Here is a 22,391-nt window from a genome sequence, read left to right on the forward strand (position 1 = left end):
GCGTCAGGTGCTAAGGATAAGCCTAGTTCACATTACCGTTGTGCTCCATCCCCATGGCTTTTTTTTCTTTTGCCCTGAACGGACCCAAAACAGGTCAGAGCACAACTGACACCATTAGGTCCCAATGGATCCCATTGACTTAAATGGATTCCATTGGGGAACCAATATTAAACCAGAGAAAAGAAGAAGAAAAAAAATGGGACTAGCTGTCATTTATTGAGAGAGTACCTGTCATGATCTTGTTAAATTTTATAATCCTCCCAGTTCACTGCCCCATCATGAATGATAAACCACCTCCTGCATTTTAAGTGTTCTACCTTGATATTGCTCTGTATTTTCTGCTCATTTTCAGTCAGATTCACAGACTGGGAAGGGGTGTTCTCCAGCAGATATGACAACCATCTGAAGCCATAGAGGGGTGAAATTCCTCCCTCACTCTGCTACACAGCCCAGAGCAGTTCAGTGTGTGAGATGAGTTATGATTGGCTAAGGCTGCACCCCCCCCCCCCACCCCACACTGCATTTCCTGATTTTGGACTTTTGCCAGCAGGAGTCCAAAGTATGTGCAAGAGATGGCGGGAAATGTGCTCTGGACAAGTAGAGAAACCTAGTGGCAGCTTTTTTCCCCTTTTTTTTACAAAAAGATAAAAGAAAGTTTTTTTTTTTGACCATAAGTAGTGCAATAGCAAAAAATTTTTGAAATGACAGTGAAACACAACGTTAGTGTTAAAGAGCCCTAAGAGAGTATAGCTTATTTTTACACCCCCCCCCCCCCCCTGCCAAACAAATGTTTTTGTTTTTATCAAACCCCCCCCCCCCAAAATTCAGTACAGGATGTAGGAAGAAATATAGTTACATAAAAGATACAGAACTGTCACTGCGTCTGTTCGTTCTTTAAATTCTCTTCGAATAAAGGGGGCGGTAGGCCAAATAAGTGTGGGAAACTCTGGTTTAGCCTACCAATATTGGATTGGCTACAGTCCGTCCCCCAGAAACCCACCGTTCAGCTAACTGGAGGGGCCGCATTTCTTTTCTATATTTTTTAAGTGCTGTAGAAATATTAGCAGCGGCGATGCAGGGAAGTGCCCTGTTCAGACAATGCTGCAGTATAGTGCACTGCTGCCATGGCAATGCATGTACGATTGCTGACTAACATTAAAGAGGCCGCAGTCCCTTCAAACAGCTGATCAGCAGAGGTGCCAGGAGTCTGAATGATGAAGGAAACAATGCCTCCTTGCCTTAGGGCCCATGCACACTACAGAATTTCCAAGCAGAAATCCACTTGGAAATTCCAATGAAGCGGTGTCCTATTGATGTCAATGCAGTTCCGCTGCACAGTGCACACTATGGAATTTCAGTGGCAGAGCTTCCTGCCTGTGGAATTCTGCCGCCGAAAGAATAAAATAGTTCAATCTTTCGGTGGAATACTGAGCAGATTGCATTGCCTGCTATTGGGACCAGGAATGCCTGTGTGGTCCTGGTCACCTTCGGGACCTCCGCCTCATCTACAGAGCCATACGTGGAACAATGGTACTTTGTAATAATGTCTTTCATTTTACCATAAAATATTACGCAGTTCATTTTATGGTAAAACTAACATGTAACCTTTATTCTGTGTATCGGTACGATTACAACAATACCCAAGTTAATTGCTTTGATTGTTTGTTTGTTTTTTACCCAACCAACTAATTTTCAGGGCCGTGAGTTGTAGTTTTTATTAGTATTTAAAGGACAACTGTAGTGGTCAAAAATCCCTGCCCAAATGTTCCCCAAACAAAAGTTATACAATTCAGTCAATTAGTCCTATTTACCTATATGCAGCCGTTTCTGAGATATTAGAGTTGCCAGCATAGCCCAGTAGTCCTGCGTCCGTCCCCTATTCATTACATTGCAGCCGCCATCTTGGGGACGGAGATCTCTTCCTCCCAGCAGTGTTTGTGCTCCCCCTAGCCTCTGTCAGCTCCTCCCTGCTTATGCATATGCATGAGCGGGTGCTTTCTGAGGCAGCCATAGGCTCATCCTCAGAAACGCCCCTATCTGTAAGATTGAAGCAGGGGGAGAATGAGGACGTCCACAGCTCCTCCCCCCTCCCCTGCTCTGTCTACATAGGACCTCACTTATCACCGGGAGGATTCAAGTTTTCATGGGGGAAAACACAGAGCAAACCACAGAGCAGGGAGGGGAGGACGTGTGTGTGAAGGAGACATATTACACTGCACGGGCTGGTGGTGTATACAGGGAATAAATATCATACTGGAGATGATTCTGTGTGTGAGGGGGGGGGGGAGGGGGACTACTGAATGACATGCTGGGAGTTGTAGTCCCTGTTATGTGTGTGTGTATGCCAGTGTTTCCCAACCAGGGAATGCTGGGAGTAGTAGTTTTGCAACATCTGAAGGCACCCTGGTTGGGAAACACTGGTGTATGAACTACAACTCCCAGGAGATTACAGAGATACAATAGAGGTGTTGGTGAACTACAACCCCCAGGAAACTATAGAGATACAATAGAGGTGTTGGTGAACTACAACTCCCAGCCAGGAGACTACAGAGATACAATATAGGTGTTGGTGAACTACAACTCCCAGGAGACTACAGAGATACAATAGAGGTGTTGGTGAACTACAACCCCCAGGAGACTACAGAGATACAATAGAGGTGTTGGTGAACTACAACACCCAGGAGACTACAGAGGTACAATATAGGTGTTGGTGAACTACAACTCCCAGGAGACTACAGAGATACAATATAGATGTTGGTGAACTACAACACCCAGGAGACTACAGAGGTACAATATAGGTGTTGGTGAACTACAACTCCCAGGAAACTACAGAGATACAATAGAGGTGTTGGTGAACTACAACTCCCAGGAGACTACAGAGATACAATAGAGGTGTTGGTGAACTACAACTCCCAGGAGTCTCCTGATACAGTAGAGGTGTTGGTGAACTACAACTCCTTTATACACTCAAACAGCAGAAAGCTGACAGGGCATGCTGGGATTTGTAGTCTTGCAACAGCTGGAGGCACCACTGGAATTCCCAGCATGCCCGAACAGCATATAAAATAACTGGGCATGCTTGGAGTTGTAGTTGTGAAAAAGATGGAGGGACCCCTATCAGGACAGTTTTATAGACAAACAATTATGTTTTTTTACCATTTTTCCTTTCACTCTCCACTCTCCAGTGTCCACACTACAGTGAGCACGGAGGCAGCTGCTTCATCACTGGACAGGAGCAGCATGGGGAGGGGGAGATGAGCAGAAGGGGAGGGAGATGGGGGCGTTACAATATAATAATTTGCTCGGGGGATAGAACAAGGGGAGGGCAGCAGCTTACAGGAAGTAAGCACAAGGCATGATGGGAGATGTAGTTTTATTTTCACTTCTCCTCCGTAATTCGTGTGCTGATAACGGGAGAAAGACTGGGCCAATTTTGATGGGGGAGACATCGTTGGAAAGGTCTTTCAAAGACCTATTAAATGAGGTAAAAAAAAGTTTTTTTGCCCAGCACTGCAGATGTCCTTTAACCCCTTAAGGACACATGACGTACTGGAACGTCATGTGTCCACTCCCGATCTATAACGCGGGGCCACGGCGTGGCCCCGCGTCATAGCGGTTCGGGCCCGGCCTCTAACAACGGCCGGGACCCGTGGCTAATAGCGCGCGGCATTGATCGCTGTGCCGCGCGCTATTAACCCTTTAGACGCGGCGTTCAAAGTTGAACGCCGCGTCTAAAGTGAAACCGAAAGCATGCCGGCTAGCTCAGTGGGCTGTTCGGGATAGCCGCGGTGAAATCGCGGCATCCCGAACAGCTGACAGGACAGCGGGAGGGCCCCTACCTGCCTCCTCGCTGTCCGATCGCCGAATGACTGCTCAGTGCCTGAGATCCAGGCATGAGCAGTCATGCGGCAGAATCATCGATCACTGGTTTCTTATGAGAAACCAGTGATCAATGTAAAAGATCAGTGTGTGCAGTGTTATAGGTCCCTATGGGACCTATAACACTGCAAAAAAAAAGTGCAAAAAAAAAGTGAATAAACATCATTTAACCCCTTCCCTATTAAAAGTTTGAATCACCCCCCTTTTCCCATAAAAGAAAAAACACAGTGTAAATAAAAATAAAAATAAACATAAATGGTATCGCCGCGTGCGGAAATGTCCGAATTATAAAAATATATCGTTAATTAAACCGCACGGTCAATGGCGTGCGCGCAAAAAAATTCCAAAGTCCAAAATAGTGCATTTTTGGTCACTTTCTATATCATGAAAAAATGAATAAAAAGCGATCAATAAGTCCTATCAATGCAAAAATGATACCGTTAAAAACTTCAGATCACGGCGCAAAAAATGAGCCCTCATACCGCCCCATACACGGAAAAATAAAAAAGTTATAGGGGTCAGAAGATGACAATTTTAAACGTATAAATTTTTCTGCATGAAGTTATGATTTTTTCCAGAAGTGCGACAAATTCAAACCTCTATAAGTAGGGTATCATTTTAATCATATGGACCTACAGAATAAAGGTAAGGTGTCATTTTTACCGAAAAATGTACTACGTAGAAACGGAAGCCCCCAAAAGTTACAAAATGGCGGGTTTTTTTTCAATTTTGTCTCACAATGATTTTTTTTCCCGTTTCACCGTAGATTTTTGGGCACAATGACTGACGTCATTACAAAGTAGAATTGGTGGTGCAAAAAATAAGCCATTATATGGATTTTTAGGTGCAAAATTGAAAGAGTTATGATTTTTTAAAGGCAAGGAGCAAAAAACGAAAATGCAAAAACGGAAAAACCCCCGGTCCTTAAGGGGTTAATATTGGTTGGAGCAGGACTTCTCATTTTGGAAGCAGACAGAAGAGAGGAGCAGTGGGGGACCACAAAGAGGAACAATAGGTGCTGTGTGGGAGGGGTGTTAAGGGGGTACTCCGGTGGAAATTCTATTTTTTTTTTTTTTTAAATCAACTGGTGCCAGAAAGTTAAAACGGATTTGCAAATTCCTTCTATAACAAAATCTTTACCCTTCCAGTACATTTTAACAGAGGAAATTCTTTTCTTTTTGAATTAATTTTTTTGTCTTGTCCACAGCTCTCTGCTGACACCTGATGCCCATATCAGGAACTGTCCAGACCAGGAGAAAATCCCCATAGCAGACCTATGCTGCTCTGGACAGTTCCTGACACGGACAGAGGTGTCAGCAGAGAGCACTGTGGACAAGTAAAAAAAAAAAAAAAAAATCAAAAAGAAAATAATTTCCTCTGTAGCCTAAAGCTGCTTTAAAAGTAATGGAAGGATTAAGATTTTTTAATAGAAGTAATTTAGAAATCTGTTTAACTTTCTGGCACCAGTTGTTGAAAAAAAAAATTAAAAAAAGTTTTCCACCAGAGTACCCCTTTAAAGGGTAGCTCCCACCATCCTTTTCTTTTTTTTTTTTCTTTCTGTCCCTGCCTATTGCCCATCTAATTTAAATTTTTTTTTTTTTTTTTTTTTTTTTTTTACTATATTAAAAATGCTTTTTTTGTCTGCCTGGTAGTGTGATCACTACCAGGCAAACTTCCCTAGCAGACGTGACGTCACTGATGCCTGCTGGGGGGTACGACTTCCGCCCTTAGTTCAACTATACAGGGTGCCTCCAGCTGTTTCACCACTACAACTCCCAGCTTGCCCTGACATCTATTGGCTGTCAAGGCATGCTGGGAGTTGTAGTGGGGAAACAACTGGAGGCACCCTGTGGTGAAAAGTCTCAGCCGCAGCTGCCACACATCCCGCTCCCCCAGACCCCGCCGCGCAACACCCCCCACCCTCCTCCCTCTGCCCGAAAAAGACATTCCCCTCCCCGAAACTCCATCACCCCCAGACCCGGCTGCGCAACATCCCCCACCCCCTCCCTCCGCCCGAAAAAGACATTCCGCTCCCCCAAACTCCGCAACTCCATCACCCCCAGACCCCGCCGCACAACACCCCCTGCCCGAAAAAGACTAGTGCAGGGCAGTCCGCATAAAGTTCACCTTACTCCGGGAGCCGGCGCGCGAGTCCAGGGAGCCTGCACGCATCCTCTTTGTTCAATTCGCTCGCTCCCTGCTGTCTGATTGACAGGCAGGGAGCGAACGCAGCCTGACTGAATTCGGACGGATGCCCGACCGGCATCGGTCCGAATTCATCTGTGACGTCACAGCAGGCTGCATCCCGACACTAGGAGGGAGACCCCTAGTGGCCGGATTTCAAAATAAAAATAAAGTGTCTTAATAGAAAAAAAAAAAAAAAAAGAATTAAAGTATATTAGAAATATGTTGTAGTACATCATTAAAAAAAAGTTAATGACAGTGCCCATTTAAGCAGCTCTGCGGTCACTTTCCACTGGTATAGCTAATTTAAAGGGGTACTCTGCTGCAAGCCACCCGAAGCCTAGCACAACCGGTGTTCTGAACAAAAATGTTCATAACGCTGGGGTGCCTGGCCAGAGTGCAAAGTGGGAGGGGAGGGGGGGGGGTCTAAATGGTCACCCCCCTTCGATAGGGGATAAGATGTCTAGGGGTGGAGAACCCCTTTAACAGGGCTTAAAATCACTGGGTTCAGCACTGCTGTGCACCACAGTATGTGTCGGCAAACTGATTTTTGAATGGTGTAGACTGAAACCTGTGACAGAAAACATGAACAGTGTGAACCTGGCCTCGCTAAGGGTTTGTTCACACTATTTTTTTCTTTCATTTTAACATATACATTTTATACACCTATATGTTAACAGAAGCTAAAATCAGATGATGCTGTATCCCTTACAACAGATCCCGCTTCCCATTGTCTTACATAAGGCCGGGTTCACACTGTGCTTTTGTTTCCGTTTCACTGTTTTTGTTACAGTGCATTTAATTTTGCTGTACACACAAATGTAGTCAGCTGAGCTATTGTGTATGCCCCCCCCCCCCCCACTAGAGATGAGCGAAGTTACAGGGATTCAATTCGTCACAAACTTCTCGGCTCGGCGGTTGCTGACTTTATCCTGCTAAAATGAGTTCAGCTTTCAGGTGCTCCGATGGCTGGAAAAGGTGGATACAGTCCTAGGAGAGTCTACAGCCACTGGAGCACCTGAAAGCTGAACTCATTTATGCAGGATAAAGTCAGCAACTGCCGAGTCGAAAGGTTCGTGACGAATGTATACACATTACTGTGTTTTTATTTTATTTTATTTTTTTTTACTATCAAAGTGGAAATAGATTTTGTTGTACAGTATTAGTTTTTAGCATACCTCAATGTATACTTTTTTTCCCTATAAAACGGGTCTCACTCAAAAAGCGGCTGGAGGAAGAGCCACAACATGTATTCCACAAATACTAACTACAACGCCCAGCATGCCCTGATACACACTATGGCTCTGGAGTGGACCCAAACCTATAACTCATGTTGTACCATAACCAATATTTTACATCAAACATTTGCGAAAGGTTTGGCATCCCTTTACTCACAAGTGGCAGTCTGAGGGTATGTTCACACTATGTAATTCCCCAGGAATTCCGTGAGCGGAATGCCGCGATCGGAATTCAGCGCTGTGAACATTACCATCAATGTTAATGGGTCTTCCGCAAGACCCATTCATACTGCGGAATTTCAGCGGCGGACAATTCCGCCGCTGAAATTGTTCAGCGCAAAGAAAGAACATGTTCATTCTTTGTGCAGAAGTCCGAACACTGCATAGCCGTAAATGGTGACGGCGCAGTGCCGCGCGGGCCTACCGCCGCCGGCGGCTGCCAGAATGGAATCTCTGCTCGCGGAATTCTGCGAGCGGAGATTCCATTCACACTCCGAAGAGTGAACATACCCTGAGATGGTGCAGAGAGCAAACTCTGACACGTCTGGTAACAGCACGCATATTTGTTACCAGATGCCCTTGCCCTGTTAAACGCCCAAGAGTAACTTATGGCCCGGGGTGTTCTGGGGTTATCAGTGTCGGTGTCCCCGACCTTTAAGTCCGTCCCTGGCGCGGGCCGCATTGACACTAAACTTTACTGGTCAAGCAAAATATAATCTCATGAACCTAAATTGTCCCGCATGCCGCGAGTTTAAAGGGGTACTCCGCTGGAATTTTTATTTTTTTTATTTATTTATTTATTTTTTTAAATCAACAGGTGCCAGAAAGTTGAACAGATTTGCAATCTATTTCTATAAAAAAAATCCTTCCAGTACTTAGCTGCTGTATAATACACAGGAAGTTATTTTGTTTTTGAATGTCCTTTCTGTCTGACCACAGTGCTCTCTGCTGACACCTCTGTTCATGTTAGGAATAGAGATGAGCAAACACAGTAAATTCGATTCGTCACAAACTTCTCAGCTCGGCGGTTGCTGACATTTCCTGCATAAATTAGTTCAGCTTTCCGGTGCTCCGGTGGGCTGGAAAAGGTGGATACAGTCCTAAGAAAGAGTCACCTAGCACTCTATCCACCTTTTCCAGCCCACGGGAGCACCTGAAAGCTGAACTAATTAATGCAGGAAAAGTCAGCAACCGCCGAGCCGAGAAGTTTGTGACGAATCGAATTTACTGTAAGTTCGCTCATCTCTAGTTAGGAACTGTCCAGAGCAGGAGAGGTGGGATTAGCTCCTACTCTGGACAGTTCCTGACATGGACAAAGGTGTCAGCAGAGAGCACTGTGGTCAGACAGAAAGGACATTCAAAAAGAAAATAACTTCCTGTGTATTATACAGCAGCTGATAAGTACTGGAAGGATTGGGATTTTTTATATAGAAGTAATTTATAAATCTGTTTTACTTTCTGGCACCAGTGGATTTAAAAGAAAATGTTTCCAGTGGAGACCCCATTAAGACCCTTGCTAAAAAGATATATGTTAACTCACCCTTAGGGCCCATTCACACAGCAGAATTTCCAGTGTAGCAGCCTCCCATTGTTTTCAATAGAATTCTGTGGCACCATGCCCACTGCGAAATTTCCACGGTGGAAAATTTAAATTTCAAAATAAACTCATTCTTTTGGTAGAAGCCGGTGGGTATTGCATTTCCGTCAATGGAGCATGTCTGTGCGGTCCTGGCATGTGTGGAATGTCTGCCCCCAATTTTTCCATGTGGATATTCTGCTGTATGAATGGGCCCTTAGGCTACTCTATGTTCACACAGCGTAAAATGTGCGGAATGTTTCCCGGAAAACACAGGCAGACATTACGTACATTTGCATGTTTCGTCATCTCCATAGAATGTATTGCATTTCCAAGCGGAATCTGCAGAAACATTGAACAAGTTCATTGTTTCTATGGATGCTGGAATACCTATTTTAGCAGAAATTCTGCAGTGTGCGCAGTGCAAGAGAATCCCATTGAAATCAATAGGACTCTGCTGCAGCAGAATATTTCAGCTGAATTCCGCTATGTGAACATAGCCCTAAAGTATGTTCACAAGTGCCGTTTTTCCTTCAAATTATTTTTCGCTTCTCAAGGGTAAGCCTGGGTCCACACTGCAGAATTTCTGCCGAAGATCGAGCCTGCGGCGCTAGGACCGAGCAGACTGCATTGCTGCCTCCATAGACTGCAATGCATTTCTGGGTGGATCTTTTAGAAGATCTGCTCAGAAATGCATTGCCATCTATGGGGATGGCAATGTAGTCCGTGCGGTCCTAGTGCTCGATTTCCAGCAGAAATTCTGCCCAGAAATTCCACACAGTGTGAACCTAGCCTAAGAGGTATAGGGCAGCAAATGCATACCTTTAGGTCAGTGTTTCCCAGTCAGGGTGCCTCCAGCTGTTGCAAAACTACAACTCCCATTCACAGCTTTAGGCAATCCTGCATGTTTGCATTCAAAATAACCTACGCCATTCTCTACCTTTTATATATAAAAAAATAAATAAAAAAAGCCCAATACATGAAGCAGTGTTTCCCAACCAGGGTGCCTCCAGCTGTTGCAAAACTACAACTCCCATTCACAGCGTTAGGGAATCCTGCATGTTTGCATTCAAAATAACCTACGCCATTCTCTACCTTTTTATATAGTGTCCATAATACGAAGCAGTGTTTCTCAACCAGGGTGCCTCCAGCTGTTGCAAAACTACAACTCCCAGCATGCCCGGACAGCCTCCGGCTGTCCGGGCATGCTGAGAGTTGTAGTTTTGCAACAGCTGGAGGCACCCTGGTTGAGAAACACTGCTTCGTATTATGGACACTATATAAAAAGGTAGAGAATGGCGTAGGTTATTTTGAATGCAAACATGCAGGATTGCCTAAAGCTGTGAATAGGAGTTGTAGTTTTGCAACAGCTGGAGGCACCCTGATTACTGCTTCATATTATGGGCACTATATATATATATATATATATATATATATATATATAAATAAATAAATAAAAGGTAGAGACCGGCGTAGGTTATTTTGAATACAAACATGCAGGATTGCCTAAAGCTGTGAATATTTATCATTTGAGTTACCGGTAGAAATCCGCACGTGTGAACATGACCTTAAAAAATTAAAAAATCATTAAAATTTAAAAACAAAATAGCTTTTTTTGCCCTGTACACAATAGCGTAGTCGACTACGCTTTTGCACACAGCTAGATTTTACAATAAAATGGGAAACGGTGAAACGTAAAACACGAAACACAATGTGAACATGGCCCAAGCAATGCTAGGAAGGGGTGAATACCCAGAAGTGGAGGCATTAAGCAGAGAAGAAAAAGGCCACAACAGAACATATAGAAGGAATGGGGAGGAAAAAAACCGCACGTATAACGCAACACAGCAACAGGACGCATAGAGGCAACAGCAAAAGGAATGGCCAATCCAGTGCGGCAATGGTGGCGCCTGGAAGAGGAACTAACGCGTGTGAACAGGAGCCACCGGCGACCACAACACAGACACACGAGCGGCTCGGCCACATAGATAACAACAATGGACCCGTGAAGGACGAAAGCAGATATCCGGGCAAGCGGTATCGGGAAAACGCAGCAAGAACCAGAAGGCAAACCCACCGGCGGGAAGCGAGCGTTGTACTTCTTCTTCTTGCTCGGCATCGTCGAATAGACGGACTACAACCCCGCTAGGAAAGCGAAAGAGGAGAACAATTCACAGATCACAACCGCGGAGAATACTGTCAAGCTCTGTCCGCCAACAGCTGGTTAATAAAGTTCATTCTGTTGAAGAAAAAAAAAAAAAGAAAGAAAAAAAAAACAATACTTCCTGGTGCGCGTAGTGGGTTGTTTGTAAACTAGACGTTTACCAATAAAGTTGCGTGAAGGAGAAAAAAAAAAGCCTCGCTTGCGTTACGTGATCTCTAGACCCGCTCTTTTTTCTTCTTCTTTTTTTTTCGTGTGTTACTGATTGTCAATAAAGTTTTCTAATGAACACAAGCCCCGCCCCGAGTAGTCAGCTGTTCCAATATGGCTGACGGCGTCTAGGCAAACAAGGCCTAGAAGCGATATAGCGGAGCCTTGTCACTAGTAAGATTTCTGATAATGTGTATCCTTCCGCGTACCTACGCGTTTCTGATGTTATTAATAGGGACGGGGGAGGAATTTAGAGGGGTACATGGAGTGAAGGGACGGGGTAGCCAATGTATACCTTTATGTCACTGTTTCCCAACCAGGGTGCCTCCAGCTGTTGCAAAACTACAACTCCCAGCATGCTGGGAGTTGTAGTTTTGCAACAGCTGGAGGCACCCTGGTTGGGAAACACTGCTTCATGTATTGGGCTTCTTATATAAAGGGAGAGAATTTCGTATGTTAATTAAATTGCAAACATACAGGGTTGCCTAAAGTAGTTATTTGTATAACAGCAGCACTCTCAGCTGTGACTAAACGCTATTAACAGTGGTCATGTGACTAAAACCACATACTGCAGTCATGCGACATCGCATTGAACACCACTTTATATTGGGGACATGTGCGCCTGACACATTATCAACTTTGGGTCAGTGAAAAAGTATATATTTGTGTGTGTATAAAATATATATATATATATATATATATATATATATATATATATATATATACACACACATCCCCTTAAAGGGGTAGTCCAGTGGTGAAACACTTTTCCCCTATCCTAAGGATAGGGGATAAGTTTGAGATCGCGGGGGGTCCGACCGCTGGGGCCCCCTGCGATCTCTCTGTACTGGGCCCCGACTCTCCGCCGAGATAGCGGGTGTCGACCCCCGCACGAGGCGGCGGCCGACACGCCCCCTCAATACATCTCTATGGCAGAGCCGGAGATTGCCGAAGGCAGCGCTTCGGCTCTGCCATAGAGTTGTATTGAGGGGGCGTGTCGGCCGCCGCCTCGTGCGGAGGTCGACACGCCCCCTTCCAGCGGGCTGTCGGGGCTCCGTACAGGAGATCGCGGGGGGCCCCAGGGGTCGGACCCCCCGCGATCTGCAACTTATCCCCTATCCTTAGGATAGGGGATAAGTTGCTCACCACTGAATCACCACTGGACTACTCCTTTAAGGACTCGGGGTTTTTCAGTTTTTGCACTTTCGTTTTTTCCTCCTTACCTTTTAAAAATCATAACCCTTTCAATTTTCCACCTAAAAATCCATATTATGGCTTATTTTTTGCGTCGCCAATTCTAATTTGCAGTGACATTAGTCATTTTACCCAAAAATGCACGGCAAAACGGAAAAAAAATCATTGTGCGAAAAAATCGAAGAAAAAACGCCATTTTGTAACTTTAGGGGGCTTCCGTTTCTACGCAGTGCATATTTCGGTAAAAATTACACCTTATCATTATTCTGTAGGTCCATACGGTTAAAATGATCCCCTACTTATATAGGTTTGATTTTGTCGCACTTCTGGAAAAAATCATAACTACATGCAGGAAAATGTATACGTTTAAAAATGTCCTCTTCTGACCCCTATAACTTTTTTATTTTTCCACGTACGGGGCGGTATGAGGGCTCATTTTTTGAGCCGTGATCTGAAGTTTTTATCGGTACCATTTGTTTTGATCAGACTTTTTGATCACTTTTTATTCATTTTTTAATGGTATAAAAAGTGACCAAAAATAAGCTTTTTTGGACTTTGGAATTTTTTTACGTGTACGCCATTGACTGTGCGGTTTAATTAGCAATATATTTTTATAGTTCGGACATTTACGCACGCGGCGATACCACATATGTTTATTTTTATTTACACTGTTTTATTTTTATTTTTTTATGGGAAGAGGGGGGTGATTTAAACATTTATTAGGGAAGGGGTTAAATGACCTTTTTTTTAAACTTTTTTTTGCAATGTTATAGCTCCCATAGGGACCTATAACACTGCACACACTGATCTCTCATGCTGATCACTGGCATGTATTAACACGCCTGTGATCAGTGTTATCGGCGCTTGACTGCTCCTGCCTGGATCTCAGGGACGGAGCAGTCATTCGCCGATCGTTAAAGGACAACTGCAGCGCAATATACACTTATCCCCTATCTACAAGATAGGGGATAAGTGTTTGATCGCGGGGGGTCCGACCGCTGGGGCCCCCCTTGATATCCCTAACGGGGCGCCGTCATTAGCGCTCATGGTGACGTAGCGTCGACCTAGAGGTTGACGGTGACGCCCCATCTCCTCCCTGTCCCCATACAGTTCTATGGGTGAGGCGGGGAGGCATGAATGCTGCCTCTCCCATTGAGATGTATGGAGGAGGCGTGCGGCTGCAACGTCATGCTGCGGCTGGCACGCCGCGGCCCCTTACAGGAGATCACAGGGGGTCCCAGCGGTCGGACCCCCCGCGATCAAACACTTATCCCCTATCCTTATCCCCTAAACTACAACTCCAAGCATGCCCAGGCATGCTGGAAGTTGTAGTTCGGCAACATGTGGCCCTTCAGATGTTGCCGAACTACAACTCCATGCAAGTCTGGGCATGCTTGGAGTTATAGTTTTGAAACATCTGTAGGGCTACAGCAGTTTGGACACCACAACACAGTGGTCTCCAAACTGTTCTCCTCCAGTTGTTGCATAACTACAACTCCCAACATGCCCTACGGCTGTCTGGGCATGCTGGGAGTTGTGGTTTTGCAACAACTGGAGGCACACTGGTTGGGAAACATTGTCTGTTTCCTAACTCAGTGTTTCCCAACCCGTATGCCTCCAGCTGTTGCAAAACTATAAGTCCCAGCATGCCCAGACAGCCGAAGGGCATGCATGCTGAGAGTTGTAGTTTTGCAACAGCTGGAGGCACACAGGTTGGGAAACACTGAGTTAAGTAATAAACTCTGTGTTTTGCAACCAGTGTGCCTTAAGCTGTTGCATAACTACAACCCCCAGCATGCACGGACAGTCAAAGGGCATGCTGGAAGTTGTAGTAGTATGCCTGCAGCTCTTGCCTAACTACAAGTCCCAGCATGCCCTTCTGCTGTCCGTGCATGCTGGAGGTTGTAGTTTTTGCAACAGCTGGAGGCACACTGGTTACGAAACAGTTTGTTACCTAACTCAGTGTTTTGCAACCAGTGTGCCTCCAGCTGTTGCATAACTGCATACCCAGCATGCATGGACAGCCAAAGGGCATGCTGGGAGTTATTTAGCAACAGCTGGAGGTTTGCACGTGTGAATGTACCCTAAAAACACTACACTACACCTACACAAAATAAAGGGTAAAACACTACACATTTACCCCCCCAATAAAAATGAGAAACGTCTGGTACGGCACGGTTTCTAAAACAGAGCCTCCAGCTGTTGCAAAACAACTCCTCCCAGTGTTGCCGGACAGGCATTGACTGTCCAGGCATGCTGGGAGTTTTGCAACAGCTGGAGGCAGCCTGTTTGGGAAACACTGCCGTGAGTAATTTTAGTATCGGAAGAAAGTCTAATTATTGCATCCAGGTCCGTCCTTATGCAAATCCCTAATTTAGGCCTCAAATGCGCATGGCGCTCTCTCACTTTGGAGCCCTGTCGTATTTCAAGGCATCAGTTTAGGGCCACATATGGGGTATTTTCGTACTCGGGAGAAATTGCCTAACAAATTTTGGGGGGCTTTTTCTCCTTTTGCCCCTTATGAAAAGGTAAAGTTGGGGTCTACACCAGCCTGTTATTGTAAAAATGTTAAATTGTTTACACTAACATGCTGGTGTTGCCCCATACTTTTCATTTTCACAAGAAAAAAAGAGAAAAAGACCCCTAAAATTTGTAATGCAATTTCTCCTGAGTATGGAAATACCCCATATGTGGGCGTAAAATGCTCTGCGAACGCACAAGGCTCAGGAGTGAGGGCGCACTGGCACGTGGCTGATCGTTACAGTGGTTCTAACATAAATGCAAAAGAAAAAAAAACATGTATGACCCCATTTTGGAAACTACACCCCTCACGGAACATAACAAGGGGTATAGTGAGCCTTAATACCCCTTAGGTGTTTGAAGAATTTTCGTTAAAGTTAAACGTGAAAATGAAAAATGTACATTTTTTTCACTAAAATCCAGGTATTATCCCAAATTTTTCATTTTCACAAGGGGTAATAGGAAAAATGACCCCCAAAATTTGTAACCCCATTTCTTCTGAGTATGGACATACCCCATGTGTGGTGTAAAGTGCTCTGCAGGCGAACTACAATGCTCCGAAGAGAAGGAGCGCCATTGGGCTTTTGGAGAGAGAATGTGTCTGGAATTGAAGGCTGTGTGTGTTTACAAAGCCCCCGTGGTACCAGAACAGTGGACCCACACATGTGACCCCATTTTGGAAACAACACTCATCAAGAAATTTAATAAGGGGTGCAGTGAGCATTTACAGGTGTCTGACAGAGTTTTGTAACAATGGTCCGTGAAAATGAAAAATTTAATTTTTCATTTGCACAGCCCACTGTTCCAAAGATCTGTCAAACGCCAGTGGGGTGTAAATGCTCACTGCACCCCTTATTAAATTCTGTGAGGGGTGTAGTTTCGAAAATGGAGTCACATGTGGGGGGTTTCTGCTGTTCTGGCATCATGGGAGGTTTGTAAATGTACATGGCCCCGACTTCAATTCCAGCAAAAATTAATCTCCAAAAGTCCAATGGCACTCCTTCTGTTCTGAGACCTGTAGTGTGCCAGCAGAGGACTTAACGTCCACATATGGGGCGTTTTCTTAATAAGGAGAAATTGGGCTTCAAATTTGCGGTCCATTTTCTCCTATTACCCCTTGTGAGAAAGAAAAATTTGGGGTAACACCATCATTTTAGTGTTAAGAATCTAATTTTCCATTCTCACGTCCAACTTCGACGCAAAGTCGTCAAACACCTGTGAGGTGTTAAGGTTCACTATACCCCTTGTTACGTTCCTTGAGAGATGTAGTTTCCAAAATAGTATGCCATATCGGGGTTATTTTGTTGTTCTGGCACCATGGGGGCTTCCTAAATGCAACATGGCCCCCAAGAACCATGACAGCAAAATTTGTTTAAAAAAATCCCACAGTTGCTCTTTCCCTCTTGAGCCATATTGTGAGCCCACAGAGCACTTTATGTCAACATATGAGGTATTTCCATACTTGAGAGAAATTGGGCTACAAATTTTGGGGGGCTTTTTCACCTAATACCACTTTTAAAAATTAAAAACCTAAAGGGTTAACAAACTTCCTGAATGTCATTTTAAATACTTTGAGGGGTGCAGTTTCTATAATGGGGTCATCTATGGGGTATTTGTCACAGAAAGGCCCCTCAAATCCACTTCAAACTTAACTGGTCCCTGAAAAATTCTGAATTTTTAATTTTCGTGAAAATTGCTGCTATATTTGAAGCCCTCTAATGTCTTCAAAAAGTAAAAACATGTCAACTTTCTGATGCCAACATAAAGTAGACAAATTGTATTTGTGAATCAATATAACATTTATTTGGAATATCCATTTTCCTTACCAGCAGAGAGTTTCAAAGTTAGAAAGATGCTAAATTTTTATGAAATTTGGGGATTTTTTACCAAGAAACGAGGCAAGTAACGACGAAAATTTACCACTATGTTAAAGTAGAATATGTCACGAAAAAAAATGAGTCAGAATAATTGGTAAAAGCATCCCAGAGTTATTAATGCATAAATTGACAGTGGTCAGAATTGCAAAAAAGGGCTCAGTCCTTAACCCCTTAAGGACCAACCCAAATAAACCTGTACGCCCCTGAAAGACCAGGCCTGTTTTTTCAAATCGGGGATGTCTGTCTTTATTAGAGAATAACTCTGGTAACGTTGTTTTTTTGTCACAAGTCGTCCTTCATGTAAATAGTAAAAGTAAGCCGATATCATTTGTAGTTTTTTTTTACAATGCAAAAAATCATGAAATGTTTTTAAAAATTATGATTTTTTGCTATTTTAACACTTATAGGTTGCATATATTTATACATACTGACCAAATAGTTTATGAAACTTATACTTTTAGATGTCTACTTTATTTTGACAGCATTTTTTTTGTTTTTAATTAACATTTTAAATTAATTAGAAGCCTAATAATTTAACTTGAAATTTTGAAAATTTTAAAAGTACATCTTTTTTTGCGTACTATGCAAGGTTTGCAGAAATTTTAAGGTAGTAGAACATAGGAACACCCCCCAAATTACCCAATTTTAAAAACTAGACCCCTCAAGGTATTCGCTAGGGGGCACAGTGAGTATTTTAACACCATAGTTTTTTGGGCAGGAATTATTACAAAGTCAGTATTAAAAATTCGAAATTTGCCTTTTTTCACAAATGCATCATTTGTGGGGCATATTTTTTGTACATCACTTCTGATATTGCAAGAAATGCACCCTATATTTTATTAAGCTGCTCGGCCCGTATTTGGAAATACTCCCGCTTAGGCCATATTTGGTTCCTTGGCTGCGTGGTAGGACCCAGAAGGAGAGGAGCCCCCTTTGGCTTTCAGGGCATCATTATATGAATAGTCCCCATTCATACTGCGTTTCTGCAGTATCGGTGTCTGTTGTCATGTCAAAAAAGGGATGCCAATGTATATTGTAGCAGTCTCATTCAGAAATGGATGGAGCTGCTACAGTATACGTCAGCATCACTATTTTTGACGTGATGCTGAAGGATACCTTTATAATACTGCGGAAACGCAGTATGAATGGGACGCAGTGTAGGGTCACATAGAGCGCATCCGCAGCATATTTCACACCGCGGATGCCCCCGGCAGTCACAAGGGCAAGATCACTGCTGCGGCTGGGTAGCTCAGTGTGTCCGCTCATGACTGCCGGCGGGAAATCCGCTGCTATTAGTGGACACACAAAGCTACCCAGCCGCAGCAGGGAGCTCATTATTGTGACTGTTGGCGGGCATCCGCAGCACATAGTATGCTGCGGATGTGCGCCGTGTGATCCTACACATTATACATTTTTATTTTTTACTATATTTTTGTAATAAATGTGTTTTTTTAATTTTTACACTTTTTTCACACTTTTTTTAATTTATTTTTTCACACTTTTTTTATACACTTTTATTTATTTTATTTTATTTTTCACTTTTTTTTAATGCTTTGGAATACTGAGTATTCCAAAGCATTGCAGATATATGCTGCCTGCTAGTTTTACACTAGCAGGCAGCATATCAGGAAGTGCCTCTGGCACGTCCTTGCAGGCAATTACCGGGGCAGACCTGGGGGTCCTTGTAAAGACCCCCGGCTACCCAGGCAAGCAGCAGCACCCCGCGATAGTTGCGGGGTGCTACAGGAGAGAGACAGAGGGAGCCTCCTCCCTCTGTCAAAACTCCTTACAGCTCGCGGTCGCTTCCGACCGCGGCTGTAAGGGTTAAACCGCCGGGACCGAAGTTGTCTTCGGTCTCGGCAGTGCGGCAGGTCCCCACCCGCCGGGGATTACACACAGCACCCTGCGATCACGCTGCAGGGTGCTGCAGGGGGGACAGAGGGAGCTCCCTCCCTCTGTCATTACACTTACAGCCCGCAGTCACTTCCGACCGCGGCTGTAAGGGTTAAAACTGCCGGGACCGAAGTTTACTTCGGTCCCGGCAGTGCAGCAGGGTCCCGGCTGTGTGATACAGCCAAGTCCCTGCCGCGATCTCGTGGGTGCACTGGGCAGCACCCACGAGAATAATGGACGAGTATAGACGTCCAGGTGCCGGAACGCCCGCCAACCTGGACGTCTATACTCGTCCGTGGTCGTTAAGAAGTTACCCAGAAATAGAAAAACAGAGCTAATTTCTTTTCTTTTTTTAAAGCACCACACCTGTGTTTAGGATCTGTGTGGTATTACAACTTGGCTCCATTCACTTCAATGGAACTGAGCTACAATACCACAAACAACCTGAGGACAGGTGTGGTGCTGTTTTAAAAGAAAGAAGCTCTGTTTTTCTAATCTGGGATAACACTTTAACAGGTGCCATAATTTGGTTCCTATGCCAGCCCAAGATCTTATGAAGGCCTCTATATCTGCCTTATAGACTCTACGCTGCCAAGCAGGCAAGCTGCACAATTAGGCTGGATTTGTACTATAGAATTTCCGGCCGGACTGAATCAGTCAGTGCTAGGACAGTGTTGGCAGTGCTGTCCCCCTAGAGTGCAATGTCTGCAGTGCAGATTCCTCCTAAAGAATAAGCAAGCACGGAACCTGTGTAATATTCGTCGATGTCATTCTGTAGTTTGCAATGTGCGGCAGAATCCCATTGCTAGCAAGAGGATTCTACTGCATCAGTCCTTGTGAAATTCCGCTTTAAATTCCAGTCGGAAATTCTGTTGTGTGAACTTAGCCTTAAAAAGACCATCTGACAAATCAATCCGATACATATATACAGTGGTCCCTCAACATACGATGGTAATCCGTTCCAAACAGACCATCGTTAGTTGAAACCATCGCATGTTATGGGATCCGTGCAATGTAAAGTATAGGACAGTGGTCTACAACCTGCGGACCTCCAGATGTTGCAAAACTGCAACCTTTGTCGTTGGCTGTCCGGGCATGCTGGGTGTTGTAGTTTTGCAACATCTGGAGGTCTGCAGGTTGTAGACCACTGTTAGATGAAGTTGTACTCGCCTGTCTTCGCCACTCCGGACCGTCGCCGCGTCCCCGAGGTGTCCCCGACGCTCTAGCAAGGCCTCTGCTTCCCCGGCATCCTCGCTCTCCGTCGCCGCCATCACGTCGCTACGCACGCTGCTCCTATTGGATGACGGAACGGCGTGCGCAGTGACGTGATGATGTCGATGGAGAGCGCCGGCGATAAAGAGGATCCCGAAGAGGACGCGCCGGAGCCCCGAGGACAGGTGAGTGACTATCACCGGAGCTCACGGGGCACCGTAAACGGCTATCCGGTGGCAGCTGAAGCAGTCAGCGCTGCCGGATAGCCGTTTATGCGATGGCCCCGACATAAAAAAAGCATCGTATGTTGATGCTGCCTCTGAGAGTCCATCGTATGTTGAAATTATCGTATGTCGGGGCCATCGTAGGTCGAGGGGTCACTGTATTGCATTGATGAGTGTAAGCAATCTAAGGACTGCCCCTATGGAGACAAAAAAAAATAAAAATAAATTCCTGGCATAATGAAAATTCTAATAACCTCCCATATACCAGATCCTAAAGAAAGTTATTATTTATAAAGGGTAACTTTGTTATGATGACAGTATACACTTTTTCTATCTTTACAGCTGTGTAAACATGTTGGACTGTGAGGAGGGTGAGCGTGGATCCAAAGCAGCAGAAGACCATGCTGCTGAATCCATGGCTGCCGATATGGATCCCTGGGTAATCTTTGATGCTCGGAAGACTCCACATGCAGAGTTTCATGACTGGTTAGAAACGTACCGACCTTCCAGGGTCCCTCGTTTTGGAGACCCTGAAGAAGGATCTGGACCAGTAGGGTGGATAGCAGTGTATGGCCCAGGCTACTGCCCACAGATTGAAGGTGGCAAGGACCTTCAGGATGCTTGGGAAAAGCTTCAAAATACAGGACGCAAAGTCAATTATGAACTTGTTCGTGAGTTAGCACTTAATTGTGGAGTGACATCTGGGAAATGGCTTATGCATCTAGACACTGGATTCAAAGTTGACCATGCCTGGCGTGGAATAGCTACTGCAGTCATGGAAGGTCGGCTTACTGTAGCCAAAGTGAGCCCTCTCCATCCTGAAAGTAAGCATGTTATATGTGTGTATACTGAAGACTTCACAGATGAAGAAAGTATCATGCAGACAGATGCTGTCATCCGGAGCTCAGGTGTAAAATGTTTACTGTCCTATAAGCCAGATGTGTACACCTATTTAGGCATTTACAGAAACAATCAATGGCAGATGTGCCCCACTATCTATGAAAGCCGATATGATTTGGAATGCATTCCCCGCCGGTCCAGAGTTACTAACAAGGTTACCAACATTGAAGTGACATAAAGAAGTCTTATGTTGTGCGTCTGTGTAAAAAGGCTTTCCCAAATAATTCTCACCATATGCTACAGCTGAATATAATTTATATTACTGTAGGACTTTTGGCCAGTTCATTTATTGATTTTGTTAGACTATCTAGCAGGATTGTGCTTGTAATCTTAAGTGAATATTCTCACTTTCCCTTTGTGTTCGCTATAAATGTGTGTGAACATTATTGGTATGTATAAGCTGTTTTGTAACTCTTGTGCTTGGAACACAATTTTTATTTCAGAGATAAAGTCTAGTAAGTATATAAAAAACAAACAAACAGTTGGATGCAAGTTGGCTCTTTACTTATAAACTCTATCTGTGATATAGTTTTTTTAGGGCCGATACCGATAATCAGTGGAAGTTAGGGCCGATAGCCGATATATTCCGGTATAAGTTATCGGCTATTTATCCCCCCTCGACACCGCTGCAGAACATTGATTTAAAGCGGGCGCTTTAAATCAATGCACTGCAGTGGCTTTTGCGGGGCCATAGGCCGCCGCCGCCACCCGCTTCTCTCCCCCTACCTGTCAGGGTGGTCCGGGCCATCCATCCTTCCTTCCTGTAGTGTCCGGCGGCATTCTGGGTGGAGGGTGAACCGGTCCGGGCTCTCCTTCTCCGGGGGTCATCTTCTCCACTCCGGGCAGGCTCCGACCTAGTACGCTGCATAGACGCCGCTGCGCAGTGACGCCCTGCGTAGCGGCGTCTATGCAGCGTACTAGGCCGGAGCCTGCCCGGAGTGGAGAAGATGACCCCCGGAGAAGGACAGCCCGGACCGGTTCACCCTCCACCCGGAATGCCGCTGGACACTGCAGGAAGGAACGATGGATGGCCCGGACCACCCCCATTACGGGTAAGTTTAATTTTTTTTATTGACTCGGAGGGTGGGGGAGGGGCCCGACCGGTATAGCGGTATGGGCAAAAATCCATACCGGTATACCGCCCAGCACTATGGTGGGGGGTGCAACGCGGTGCGGTGGGTCGGGGGTGTGGTGCGGTGGGTCGGGGGGGGGGGGGGGTGCTCGCGGTGGGGGCGGTGCAGGGGGTTGGGCATTATCGGCTTATCGGCAAGGTAATTGCCGATACCGATAATGCCCAAAATCGTGATTATCGGCCGATAATAT

General features: G+C 45.0%; 2 protein-coding genes across 3 annotated transcripts in view; one reads left to right on the plus strand and one right to left on the minus strand.

Annotated features, from left to right (window-relative positions):
• Positions 1-11,115, minus strand: part of DRAP1 (DR1 associated protein 1) — a 33,132-nt gene extending 22,017 nt beyond the window's left edge. Inside the window, exon 1 of the mRNA XM_056527357.1 lies at positions 10,955-11,115. Coding sequence (XP_056383332.1) covers positions 10,955-10,996 — 42 coding nt within the window. The 5' untranslated portion in view covers positions 10,997-11,115. The remainder of the gene's footprint in view (positions 1-10,954) is intronic.
• Positions 11,116-11,231: 116 nt separating this feature from the next.
• On the plus strand, positions 11,232-21,549 carry C6H11orf68 (chromosome 6 C11orf68 homolog). 2 transcript variants are annotated; one of them, XM_056527355.1, is made up of 2 exons: positions 11,232-11,422; positions 20,511-21,549. In XM_056527355.1, exon 2 carries the CDS (start codon positions 20,521-20,523, stop codon positions 21,244-21,246), a length of 726 nt encoding a protein of 241 aa, XP_056383330.1. In that variant the 5' UTR covers positions 11,232-11,422; positions 20,511-20,520; the 3' UTR covers positions 21,247-21,549. The 2 variants fall into 2 exon arrangements, with proteins under 2 accessions (XP_056383330.1, XP_056383331.1); XM_056527356.1 differs by having other exon boundaries at positions 11,368-11,506.
• Positions 21,550-22,391: the final 842 nt, after the last annotated feature.

Source organism: Hyla sarda, chromosome 6, assembly GCF_029499605.1.
Source record: "Hyla sarda isolate aHylSar1 chromosome 6, aHylSar1.hap1, whole genome shotgun sequence".
NCBI classification, from domain to species: domain Eukaryota; kingdom Metazoa; phylum Chordata; class Amphibia; order Anura; family Hylidae; genus Hyla; species Hyla sarda.

Coding starts and splice junctions, on each gene's coding strand:
- C6H11orf68 (XM_056527355.1), top strand. CDS start 20,521: ATGTTGGACTGTGAGGAGGGTGAGCGTGGATCCAAAGCAGCAGAAGAC.